Source organism: Hemicordylus capensis, chromosome 2 (genome assembly GCF_027244095.1).
Source record: "Hemicordylus capensis ecotype Gifberg chromosome 2, rHemCap1.1.pri, whole genome shotgun sequence".
Taxonomy (NCBI): Eukaryota; Metazoa; Chordata; class Lepidosauria; order Squamata; family Cordylidae; genus Hemicordylus; species Hemicordylus capensis.
In genome coordinates, this window is record NC_069658.1 from 319,452,616 (window position 1) to 319,466,374 (window position 13,759).

Sequence of the window (13,759 nt, forward strand, 5' to 3'; positions counted from 1 at the left end):
ACCTCATACTTATTGACAAGCTGCTTTGGGTTTACTTTTATAAACAACTCATACTTCCCAAAACTTCTCTTCAGCAGTTCCTCATAAGTCAACTCAAAAATGACTTTGCTGGCTGCTGCAATGTTGACTGAAACGCTGAATTTTTCAGTTTTTCTTCCAGAGGCCCTTCACATTTTGAACAAAGAAAGTAATTTGCAAAATACAAAAAAGTCAGGAATTCATTTGCTTTATAAGGACAACCCCCCATTCATTCATTCAAACATACATTTGTCAGTTTTCTACATTATGATGTGCGAAGAAGCTCACTACATTAACATTCACAAAAACATTAAATCACAAAAAACCCTAAAATCCTATTAGTACAATCATAAACATAGCACCAAACAGAAGTTGTGAAACAGGCAATAACATACAGATCAGCTAGTCACAGCAGATCTCAAATTAGCCATTAAAAGCCTTGACCAAAACAACATTTTAACAAGGCAGCGGAATGACAGTTACGCACTTATACTTGTCCTCTCTGACTTGTAGTCAGGGCACTATCACTGCAAAGGTCCTCTAACGGGTGGGGCAGCTGGAGAAGAACCCCTCTTGCTGATATTAAAGGTTGAGCAGGTTCACATGGGCCAAACTAGGTATTTGGTGGTGACCTAGACCTGTGGAACCAGATTTTCCCCAAACATCTAAAAAGCAGCAGGTTTAGGGAGTGATGGGAGGGAGGGGATAGCAGTTGGGAAGGGATGCTTAACTTCTTCCCTTTCCTGCCTCTCTTTTCTGTTCTCATTCTCATTATCAATATGGAACACCAGATAGATCAAGCTACAGGTGGTTTGGGGCAGTTAAGCCCTTGCAAAAACCAGCCAACTACCTGTATAATCTGACATATCCAACCCACAGAAGAGCCCTGATGGCTGTGTTGCCCTCTGTGGAATTAGAGGGTAGGTTTAGGGAAGCCCCTTATTTGGAGAGATTGTGTCCTTGTGGGAATGGTGATGTTGAAACAGTCGGTCATGTGCTTTTGTATTGCTCTTATTATTGTGATTTGTGTCTTAGATGTATTGCTCCTCTTGTTTTTAGATATCCACATAACTCTGATGAGTTTTATATAAACTTATTTCTTTCCGATACATATACCTATGTCTTACATCTGGTGGCCAAATTCTATATGGCTGCGATTCAGATCTGCACATGGTGTGTTGGAGATGGTTAATATAGGCTCTTAATTGGTTGTTGTTGATTTGGGGGTGGTGGTGTTATCTTATTCCATTTTAATTTTATGTAGTAGTTCTTAATTGTATATTTTATGTGTATATATACACACATATTTGTATTGATATTCACTTTTAAGGACTCTTGTATCTGGATCTGAACTGTATAGTGATCTATAACCATAATAAACTGAATCTGAATCTCTTCTGTTCTCTTTATTTGGGCAGGTCTCTCAATTTCGGAGGGAATTATTCTCTCCTTGATACCTTCCTAGACTTTACTTGTTAGCCATGCTGGCATCCTTCTGGATTGGTGGTACCTTCCCTCTCTTTTGGTATACATTCTAATTGGGTTTCTATTATTGTCATTTTAAATAAACTCCATGCATTCTTGAGCAAAGTGACTCTCTTGATTTCCTCTTTCAGTTTTCTCCAAACTCCTCATTTTTGATAGGTTTCCTCTTCTGAAGTTCAAAGTGTCTGTGTTAGACTTCTCTGGCATATATGCTGAATTTGATCACACTATGGCCACTGTTCCCTAAAGGTTCCATGACACTGACACCTCACACCAGGTCCTGTGCACTGCTCTGTATTAAGTCCAAGGTCGCCCTCTCTCTGGTTGGTTCTATTACCAATGGTTCTAGGGCACCCTTAACCCACAGTTTAGGGGTGTGCAAGCTGGCTCAGTTCAAGCTGGGCTTAATGTCTAACCAGCTTGGCTTGACAGGTTCAGAGCTCTACTTGTTAAAGAGGAATCTGATGAGGATTCCCTTTTACCAGTAAAGGAGCAGTGGGGCTTCCATAAGGGTAGAGCAGGCAGGAGGGGAGTGAGTTACTACCTACAGTGAGTTACTACTTATTCATGGTAGTGGCAGTGGCCACAGGGGTGGCGGCGGCTGCCAGCCTCCCCCAGGGTAGCCAGGGCCAACGGCAGCCTGATTTGGGCCTTCTCCAGCCCATTTCAGGCCTCTGCACATGCTAGTGATCTCCACACATGCACTGAGGCCATTTGCATGACCACACAATTTGTGTGGTCATGCAATGGCCTCCACACATGTACGGAGGTCACTAAAATGGCCTCCATGCATGTTCAGAGACCCAAAGAGGGCCGGAGAAGGCCCAGACCTGGCCACTGCCGGTTCTGGATACCTTAGAGGAGGCCAGTGGGGGTTGGTGGGAGCTGACACTGCCCCCCTGCAGCTGCTGACACTGCTGCCAATGGGACTTGTAAGTAGTAACTGACTCCCCTCCCGTCTGATCTACCCTTAGGGAAGCCCACCCCCCTGCCCCTTTACTGGTTAAGAGGAATCACCGGATTCCCCTTTACCAGTAGAGCTCCGAATCAGTTCGAACCGGTTCATCAGTCTCAAACTGGTTCATCAGGTCCGGTTCAACCGAAACCAAAACTGAACCAGCAAAACCAGTTTTGTGCACATCCCTTCTGTGGGTAATTGAAGTCACCCATTATTACAGCTCTCTGACTCTCTTTAAACCTCCCTGATTTCCTTCTGCAACTCCCAGTCACTGCCAGTGTTTTGATCAAGTGGGTGATAGCACATTTCTGGTAGCATATTTCCTTTCAGGCCTTAGAACATAAGAACATAAGAACAGCCCTGCTGGATCAGGCTTATGGTCCATCTAGTCCAGCATCCTGTTTCACACAGTGGCCCACCAGATGCCACTGGAAGCCTACAGGTAGGAGTTGTCACCTACAGAGCCGTGTACTGTTACCTACAGAGCAGGGGCGTAGCAAGGTTGGAGTGGGCCCAGAGACAAGATTTTAAAATGGGCCCCCAGCGCCTCAAAGTCCAGGGCCTCCGCACACCCCAGGCCCCCAAGGATTTAAGTCTGATATTCCAAAATAAGTATGCTGCCTGCAAATACATTTCACTGAATACACACACGCACACGTCACAATATATAGTGATATACATTGAGTACTATACATTTGTATTACTTTTAATGCCTAGAACACACTAGAAAGATGAATTATTAAAATGGGCCCCTCGCTGCAGATTAGCAAAGGAGACTTTCAACCATGCAGGGTGAGCCTATGTTTGTTTTCCCAGAATTCTGAACAAATTCAGTCAAGTTTGATTGCAGGAGGTTTTTCACAGGAGGCTTTTAAAGCCCTTTAAGACACATCTCCTCTGGAATGGAGGTGCTGCATTCACATGTTGGCCAGATTTACCCTGAAGTCCCTGCAAGTTATTGGGGAGCAGTTCACACACAAGAAAAATAAAATAAAAGCACCACACATGCTTCACAGTTCTCACTCAGACCTTCTGGGTTGCAAAACAACTTGAACATAAGTGCATTTATAAATGAATGAATGAATAAATAAAATTAATAAAATACTGTTCCAGAAGTTTTTGCAATTTTCTGCCATGAAACAAGCCACTTATAGGACTTTTTAGATAGTTTTTTTTAAGTCAGCAAATTTTCCAAGCTGTTTCAAAATAAATATTCAGAGACTTCTCGGTCCCTCCCCCCCCCATATCCAAGCCCTATGGCAAGCAGATCCCTATATATGGGGGGGGGGGGGGCGGGAAAGGTAACCACAAAAAGGAGTTCACACTCTACCTGGCAAATGCTGGTCTGGGTTAAGCAGGGCAGCAAGGGGTCTTCTGCTGCAGAGAACACTCAGGCTGCCTCCTCCTTCCTGGCTGGCTTGGGCCCTACTCGAGTTCAGGCTTCACTGCGGCCTACACAGAGGCCTCCGTGGAAGCCCCGCCCACCCGCCGATCAGCTGAGAGGCGGGAGAAAAGCAGCTCTTTGCAGCTTGCCTGCTGCTTCGATTGCGGGCCAGGAGAACAAGCTGGAGAGACGGCGAACAGGGCAAGTGGCTGAGGGGCCTTGGGGCTGGGCAGGGGGCAATGGGGAGTCACGTGAGGTGCCTCAGGGGTGCCCCTCCAGGCAGTGGGGCCCCTAGACAACTGTCTCCCCTTGCCCTATCATTGTTACGTGCCTGCTACAGAGTTTCTGTGGAGGAATTTGGTCTTCCTAGGTTTTCTAGCTTGTTAGATTTTATCCTTTTGTTAGATTCTATCCCTTTGTCAACATACAGTGCTACTCCACCCCCAATTCAACCCTCCTTGTTCTTTCTATAGAGTTTATATCTCTTGCACTCCCCTCTTCCAGACACTTGGATTCATCTAAGCTTCCACATCCATGTTGAGGGGGAAAGCAGCTGATGGAGGGGAATTCAGGTATGAACTGCTATACAGAGAAAGCCCCCTGCCTACTAGCATTTCCTTCTAAATCACACCCTCCTCCCACCACTTTTTAAAGGGACAGAGATGTAAAGCACACACCAATGGAGGCTCATTGTTCACCAATCCCTCCCTTCACTCTGTAATCACCTGTGTGGGTCTCTTGAAAATATGTCAGTGAGAGTCCCTCAACATATTTTTCAGAAGCTCAGAAGGTTGCAGAGGGAGTAGGGATCCACGAAAATCAACCCTCCTCCACTGCACACATGAAATGCTCTTCCATGAATGTGACAGTAGTCAACAACAAATATTTATATATAAATATTTGCCGTTGCCGTTGTCATCATGGACAGTAGTCTTTGGCCGCTGATTTCACAACTAAATTGCATTCCAATGCTTGCTAATCTTGAAACCTAGTCATATTTACTTAGAAGATTTCATTGTGGCTTTCCTCCAAGTAAGGCATAGGACTGTGGCCTTAGTTATAACTCACTTGATTCTTGGATCCCATGCTGAAAATTTGTGTGGTGTGTGTTAACCCTTTCATTTGCCTCTGTGTTCACATCTTCAAATTTTCTTCATTAGAAATAAACCCTTTGGATTAGAAATGAAATAACAAAGCTCACTATAAGGCAGGCCTGCTCAACTTCGGCCCTCCTGCATATGTTGACCTACAACTCCCATAATCCCTTGCTATTGGCTACTGTGGCTGGGGATTATGGGAGTTGTAGTCCAAAAACAGCTGAGGGGCCTAAGTTGAGCAGGCCTGCTATAAGGTCTCACACTCACTTTACAAGACCTGCAGTCTTTCCACTTGAAACTGCTTTTTGATACTGTTGTTGGGCAACTTCTTTTTCCTTTATGGTTCCAGGATAAATTACACCATCAATTGTCCTACAGAAGAAGAAGAAGAAAAGGAAAATATCTGAACATATATGTAGATATGACAGCATTTTTATTCTTTCTCATTCATCAGATTGCTATCTGCATGTAGCTCATAGGACTTCAACTCAAAATGTACAAAGTACAATTGCTATCATCAGTAACCAGTCCTCAATGATTCCTTAAAACTGAATAACATTGAAAAGCACAGTGTGGAAATTTAGCATCTTTCAGACCCTTCATGGCTTGATCCAGGTTGCAGGGGCACAACCTGTCATTTGCAAAACTACACGTAAACCTTATGCCAGAACAGAACTAGCTGGCTGTCCTTCACTTGAAACTGCCTTCTTTTATCCAGCTCATGTCTCTCCTATTAGACAGGGACCCTCATGCATCTCAAAGGCAGTAAGATGCTATACAAAGTGGCTAGGGGAGATTCACTAGGACGGAGTCTGGCTCTGGGAGAAGGGTACCAATTGTGCTGTTGTGACAAAGTATCTATCTATCTATCTATCTATCTATCTTTATTATGGTCATAGACTAGCACAATTGTGATAAAGTAAAGACATGTATGTTGTCTCCTATGAGCTTCAGCAGGACATAGGTTTGTACCTTTGAAATATATACTTGTTTCTCAAAGAGACTGGTTGAAAATAGTTGATGGCTGCCACAATTTGAAATCTTTGACATATCTTTGTGTCAAAGATGCACCCAGTAGTGGGCATTTTGACTAGTAAAACATTCTGAGGTCGTTCACAAGACTGAGTGGGTGGGATGGGGAGGCTTCTGCTAATATGCCCTTATACAAAACGATGGTGCGGCCACACTTGGAGTACTGCCTACAAATCTGGTCATTCTATCTAAAGAAGGACATTGTAAAACTGGAAAAGGTGCAGAAGAGGGCAACCAAGATGATCGGGGGCTAGAGCACCTTTCTTATGAGGCAAGGCTACAACACCTGGGGCTATTTAGTTTAGAAAAAAGACGACTGCGGGAAGACATGATAGAAGTCTATAAAATACTGCATGGAGTGGAGAAAGTGAACAGAGAGAAATTCTTCTCGCTCTCACATAACACTAGAACCAGAGGTCATCCCATGAAATTGATTGCCAGGAAATTTAGCACCAACATACGGAAGTACTTTTTTACACAACGCATAATCAACTTGTGGGATTCTCTGTCACCACAAGATGTGGTGACAGCCAACAACCTGGATGGCTTTAAGAGGGGTTTGGATATCTTCATGGAGGAGACAGAGGTCTATCAACGGGTACTAGTTGGAGAGCTATAGGCCACCTCCAACCTCAAAGGCAGGATGCCTCTGAGTACCAGTTGCAGGGGAGCAACAGCAGGAGAGAGGGCATGCCCTCAACTCCTGCCTGTAGGCTCCCAGTGGCATCTGGTGGGCCACTGTGTGAAACAAGATGCTAGACTAGATGGGCCTTCTTGGGCCTGATCCAGCAGGGCTGTTCTTATGTTCTTATGCTTGTTAAACTCACTTTCCCTCCAGATGTCTGAGTCCAGACATGATCTGTGCTGTGTGCCAACATGAATGATCCATTGGGGGATTCCTCCAAGAGACGGGCACTCTAGGCACCCGTCTCTATGTCTGTGCGAGCGAAACACACAAGTGAACAACACACAAGCCACAAGCCCGGATTAAGGGAGTGCTCGCTTTGGTCAACCTTGGGAAACAGCCAGGCAAAAAAGCCGGGCTAGGCAGCACTGCCCCGCGGGATCAGACCCAATCTCGGCAGTTCTCACACACAGCCTAACCCAGTGTGTCCCTAGGGTAGGCTCCGTGTGAGAACAGCCTCTATATTGTGAGCCACCCAGAGAACAATTTATTATGGGATGGCTAACAAAGTTTTTTATTATTTAATAGTAGTAGTAGTAAGTATAAATAAGGTCATATTTTTTGCCCTTACATCTGTGTTCCTACAAGTTTTATCTCATTTGGGCACTTTCCAGATTACAAGCTACAAGGGTGTCACTACGTGTTCGTTTTGACACTGCAGTCCCTGCGCTGTCAGCAAGGTGCCGATCACATTTCGGACGCCTTATTTTGGGTTTTATCTTTGAGTTACAGTGCTACATTGTTGCAAAAAATCGCTGTATTTTCCCACTGTTGGCAGTTTGTGCAAGCTAGGAAAAACCGCTCCCCCTGCTGGTGGCTTTGCACATCACTCTTTATTTATGGTTTCAATATGATCCTGCCAAGCCAAAATAAACTACCGCTGTTGTAGCTTGTAATCTGGAAAGCGCCCTGGTTTATCTATATTCCAATGTAATCACAGAATGGCAGCATAGACATTTAAAAAACAGAATTTCTGCAAATGGCATTTGGATAGTAAGGATTATACGGTTGTATGTATTTGTGTCTGTATGTATTATAAGGTTGTTGCATTCTTACAAATTATACAGAAATCTTACATATAGATCTACCAAGGTGGTCAAAGTAAGTGTGGGCTAACTGCTTGTACCAAATATGTAGCTGCTTCCAGAGTTTGGCACTGCATCTAACTGAAGAAATAACTTCATTCAAGAAATACTTATAATCAACACAATAGTAATTATTCAAATGATGCACTCCAACCAGCAAGCAAATGATGACATCAGCTATGTTTCTGAATCATGCTGGCCAACGCATATGTCTTCCTAGACTGACTTAATAAACTTAAGGAATTAACAATATGTTTTACATACATGGTAAAGTTGCTAATGAAGGCTGTTTTAGGAATTTCCACTTCAAAAAAGGCTTCCTTGGACACACTTGCACGGTTTACAGCTCGACTGGTGATGACATTACGGGAAAATCGGGAAGTAACTTTGCAATCAATTTTCACCCAGTAGATTTCTATACCTTTGGTGTGCTGAGAGTGAAAGATTGACAGTTACCTTTTGAGTACAGTATAAGGAAATTTATGGAGTGATACATTTCCCCCTCTGTGAGTTTTAAGCCCAGTGTTTGAAAAGGAACAAAGATCTTGCTACAATCAAGAATGTGTTTGGAAGGAAACATTTCTCATACTGTTACACATGCTCTCCACTTAAGTGGTGGGACGTTCCAGCCAGGGGCAGCATTATGTGGATTTAGGCTTTCTTGGGAGGAGAGATCACTGGAGGCTTATTACATAGTTGGTGTATTTAGAGATAGAAATCTGAGTTACCAAGCAGGCACTCCTACAAGCAACTGGCTGTCTGCTCTTTATAATGACCACACATACATTCTTGGCTGTTTCCTATTGATGCATTCACCTATGCCCAGGTAGGCAAGTAGTGTATGTGTGTGCATGGGTGCTGTCCCGGTGATCTCTTTGAATTTTTAATTGGGAAAAAATATGGTTTTCTTGTGCAAGCATATCTACACATGATGACAAGAATGTTCCATTTTCCATCTACTGTGTTCTGATTTTTTTTACTCTTTTCCTCATATAATTGGATTGGCTGGGATGTAGCGCGTCATAGTAGTAGCTGGAGCATAGATTTGAGCTTGCATGCCCGTACTCTTGTGCAAGAGCACCAGGAAACATTTGGCGGGGAGGGGGCATGTATTCCTTTCTTTACTAACTGGCCAGAGGGAAGTGCTATGATGAGAGCTATATTGTACAGATACATGTTCCCTAATTAGACAAACAGCTTGTTCTGACTGATTGACTGACTGAAACAGCTTGTGGGGGTAATGTTCATCTGGAAAACCACACAGGAAAGGGGGTTAACTCCCCTGCCCTAGTGCTGTGGTTCTGATGCAGATATTGTTGTCTCTCTCCCCACAGCTATTATTTGCCAGCATTTAGAGGTATAGGAAGAAGATCTAACCATGGAATTTTTATCTTTTCATCTGCTTTGGCCCTCGGGGGGGGGGGTTTAAAAGTAGTAAAATAATGACAAGTACAAGAACATGTGCAGTGTGCAATCATAAAACCACCTTTCTCTGTGATTAGGCTATGAATTATACCTGGTCATGTGGATTTCACAACAACATGTTCTTAAGCCCTAAAATATCATTCTATAAAGTACTGTCATACTCTTGGAGTTCAGAAAATCATTTATTTTCTGGAATGTGAAGTCAAAACCAAACTACATGATGAACAAGTACAACATTTTAACTGAGAAGACTACTTACCACATCAGAAGCACTTCTCTTCTGTAAGGAATGAGCAGGGGAAAGTCTTAAGTGTCAGGAAATAAGGATATTGCATGTCATAGTGCATGTTATATATGTAACAACTATATATTGCTTTACATCTCCTATCCATTATCATAGCGTTTTCATAGAATCAATGTGAACACAGAGAATAGGGCCGCAAGTGAAATTATTGATGCCTTGTTGCTATACTTGTTCAGTGTAGACTATTCACTGGAGTGTAGACTACTCACTACTCATGTATATAACAGCTGGCTATGCGACATTTCAGGAATCTCCTTCCCAGGAACAGAACAATCACACAAGGCTAAGGGGACAGAATCTTTTACAAGATTCTATCTTGTGCACGGTCCCAAAGGCAGGAAAAATCTCCATTTCAAAGACAGGCTCAGGGGACTGGACTTTGAGAAGCCTGTGAGTGCAGCTGAGCTTAATCAGAGAAAGTTCAGAACAGAAGGGCTCTCTTGATCATCTGCATGCCTAACTTATGGTCCTGGGAGTTCTCCACACAGCAGGCTTTACCACATGTTTTCTGGGAGGCCTAACTCAAAGTTATCCGAAAAACCCGATGCAAAACATGGATTTTTTTTTACTTCAGATCAGGGGCGTAGCAAGGTTGGAATGGGCCCAGAGACAAGATTTTAAAATGGCCCCCCCACTCAAAGTCCAGGGCCTCCGCACACCCCAGGCCCCCAAGGATTTAAGTCTGATATTCCAAAATAAGTATGCTGCCTGCAAATACATTTCACTGAATACACACACGCACACGTCACAATATATAGTGATATACATTGAGTACTATACATTTGTTTTACTTTTAATGCCTAGAACACACTAGAAAGATGAATGATTAAAATGGATCCCTCGCTGCAGATTAGCAAAGGAGACTTTCAACCATGCAGGGTGAGCCTATGTTTGTTTTCTCAGAATTCTGAACAAATTCAGTCAAGTTCGATTCCAGGAGGTTTTTCACAGGAGGCTTTTAAAGCCCTTTAACACACATCTCCTCTGGAATAGAGGTGCTGCATTCACATGTTGGCCAGATTTACCCTGAAGTCCCTGCAAGTTATTGGGGAGCAGTTCACACACAAGAAAAATAAAATAAAATAAAAGCACCACACATGCTTCACAGTTCTCACTCAGACCTTCTGGGTTGCAAAACAACTTGAACATAAGTGCATTTATAAATGAATGAATGAATGAATAAAATAAATATAACACTGTTTCTTCCAGAAGTTTTTGTAATTTTCTGCCATGAAACAAGCCACTTATAGGCCTTTTTAGATAGTTTTTTTTAAGCCAGCAAATTTTCCAAGCTGTTTCAAAATAAATATTCAGAGACTTCTCAGTCCCCCCCCCCCATATCAAAGCCCTATGGCAAGCAGATGCCTATATATGGGGGGTGGGGAAGGAAGGTAACCACAAAAAGGAGTTCACACTCTACCTGGCAGCAGGGGGTCTTCTGCTGCAGAGAACAGTGGAGGCCTCTCTGGCTGCCTCCTCCTTCCTGGCTGGCTTGGGCCCTACTGGAGTTCAGGCTTCACAGAGGCCTACACCAGACCTCCGTGGAAGCCCCGCCCACCCGCCGATCAGCTGAGAGGCGGGAGAAAAGGAGCTCTTTGCAGCTTGTCTGCTGCCTCGATGGCCGGCCAGGAGAACAAGCTGGAGAGACGGCGAACAGGGCAAGTGGCTGAGGGGCCTTGGGGCTGGGCAGGGGGCAATGGGGAGTCACGTGAGGTGCCTCTGGGGGGCCCCTCCAGGCAGTGGGGCCCCCAGACAACTGTCTCCCCTTGCCCTATCATTGTTACGCGCCTGCTTCAGATATAAATTGGGCTGCACTCTAACATGCAGTGAAAAATCCAAATTGTGTGTGAAGTGCTCCCCGATAGCTCACAGAGACGTTGGGATAAATCTGCCCAATAGACGAATGCACACTCTCCATTCCAGAGGAGATGTGAGCGAAAGGGCTTTAAAAGCCCTGTGTGAAAAAAACTTCCGGGCCTTGAATGCATTTCAGGGTGTCTGAATAGATTAAAGGCTACTTCTAGCCTCACATGCCTTTTAACGTATTTGCATTTCTTTTTCTGTTGTCCCTCTCCCCATATAGGGGAACTTAGGCTTCCTCAGGGATGCACATTACTCAGTAGGGGAAGCCTCCTTGTTCTTCAGGTGCTTTCCTCACTAGTCTAGCTTGTGCACAACATTGCCACCTGATCCAGTGTAAAGCCAATATCCTCTGTGGCATCTAATGCCTCCTTATGCTGGGGTGCTACCAATGGCAAGTCATAGTTTTCCAACATGAACAAAGCAAGCAAGCAGGTGTTCTGCTAACAGCCTCAGGTACCTGCAGGGCATGAAATGGATTTAGTATAACAAACCCAAAAGATCTGAACAAGCTGAGTTATGATGTTACAGCTATAGCAGAGGTTTAAACACACACACACACACACACACATCTGGGTTTCCCAACCCCTCTAAGAGAGGAAAAAACCATCCTTGACTCAGCTGGCCCTTGAATGGGAAAGCAAAACCCACCCACTAAGACATGCCAAGAAAATAATTTTCTCACTGTCCAGCACAAATCCCCAATCACCCAATATTGCTTCTCTAGTTGCAGTTATTGCAGATCTTCAGAGGAAGAGACGTTCTGGGTTGGATTCTTCTCTCCTTCAACACTAACATTAAAGAGGAGGATACAGCCCTAACATTAGAGAGGACAGAACTAACCAGGTTCCTGTGTTACCAAGAGTACCATTCATTCATAATAGAACAAATACTATTAAAAAAAATGCTACCCATTTGAATCTGCATGGTTCTCTCACTTAAATCACACAGGTCTTCTGTGTTTAAACTTTATCCCTTTTAACTTGCACCTTCTACCACATATACACATTTTTCAATAACTAAAAGACTACTAAATATCCCTTATTGTGCATTCTTTTTATACAAGCATTTCAAACCACATACACAGTCTGTGGTTAAAGTACTCTTTCCTTTTCCAAAGGCACTGTGGACTGCATCCAGCAACCTACGCTTCCCCAACTAAGGCACTGTGCAGCCAGATCCTATACATGTTTATTTGGAAAGAGTTCCCACTATGTTCAATTAAGGTTACTTCTCAGTGATACTATGCTTAGAGTTGCAACCTAATTAACTCAGTGGGATTTATTTCTAAATGGATATGCATAAGGTTAAGCTGTAAAATGTGATTGGAGCACATATGTGCTGATTGCAGAGTTTGTCAAGCCATTGAGGGACCAGGTCCCTAGGCACATGTGACTGCTGTCTAATGACAGAAAGAATAATCTTTCTGAAGAACTGGAAGTTACTTTATGAATTTCATATAACATACCTTGATGTTCCTGAATTGTTCTATTATAAAATCTGATGTTACAAGAGCAGGAATCAAAGCCAACAAAATGTAGAACAAGATATGCCTCCCCATATTGAAAGAAGAATGAGCATGTTAGTCTGCATAGACCCATATTTATAGTAATATTTTACAAGCTGTTAATAAATGAACAGATGGATGATCTAGAATTAACCTAGGGGAAAACATCAGAGAGTTGCCTTTTGAAGTTATATGGCATCACCCCAAAGGATATTGATGTATAAAACAGAAACCAAGGACCTTCTGATAAGCACTGAGCTCAGCCCCGCTCTCCCCCCAAGCCTTCTGCCCCAGTCCACTCTCCCCCCAAGCCACACACAATGCCAAATACATTTGGAGATACACTGCCTTCAAAACAACGTTTGGAATGGCAACTAGAAAGTCCTGGGATAAATCTGACCCCTTGTGGGGTGCCAAGCCAGATATGAGTGACAGAATCATATAAAATTAGGAGGTCTCGCCTAATCTTGTTTTCCTCCTTCCTCTTCTTTGCAGTTGTCTCTTTTGGGGCTCTTCCAGATGCAGGCATTTGGTGCTTACTTCGGGGGGCGGGGCGGTGTTTATTTGTACTGCAAGTGGAAGATAAATTGGCTTCCACCTGCAGCAGTTCTTGTAGGTTTCTTTCATGAATTAATGCTGCTATTTTCTGTCCATGCTAGCAGATGGGACATTACTAGTTGGTTGCCTGTACTTGCCCTGCCCCAGGGTTGGCCTTAGGAATAGGTGAGCCAGGCACTCGCCCTGGGTGCCTACCTGAAGGGGGCGCCAAGTTGAATTTGTACAAACCACATAACCTGGCAATACTGACCAACTAATCATGTAAGGCACCAAAAGCTCTCCACACCCAAGGCACTAGGGCCATCCATGCCCCCATCCCTCGTCTGAGCTTCTCACTGTCCTCATCTCCCAACCATGTCTT

At 43.8% G+C, this 13,759-nt stretch overlaps 1 protein-coding gene across 1 annotated transcript in view; it reads right to left on the reverse strand.

Annotated features, from left to right (window-relative positions):
- LOC128345217 (inter-alpha-trypsin inhibitor heavy chain H3-like) overlaps positions 1–12,902 on the reverse strand; it is a 67,208-nt gene extending 54,306 nt beyond the window's left edge. The window contains exons 1-5 of the mRNA XM_053296825.1: positions 12,802–12,902; positions 9,429–9,449; positions 8,009–8,175; positions 5,210–5,314; positions 3–165 (exon numbers count right to left, since the gene is read on the reverse strand). Coding sequence (XP_053152800.1) covers positions 3–165; positions 5,210–5,314; positions 8,009–8,175; positions 9,429–9,449; positions 12,802–12,894 — 549 coding nt within the window. The 5' untranslated portion in view covers positions 12,895–12,902. The remainder of the gene's footprint in view (positions 1–2; positions 166–5,209; positions 5,315–8,008; positions 8,176–9,428; positions 9,450–12,801) is intronic.
- Between the last annotated feature and the right edge of the window lie 857 nt (positions 12,903–13,759).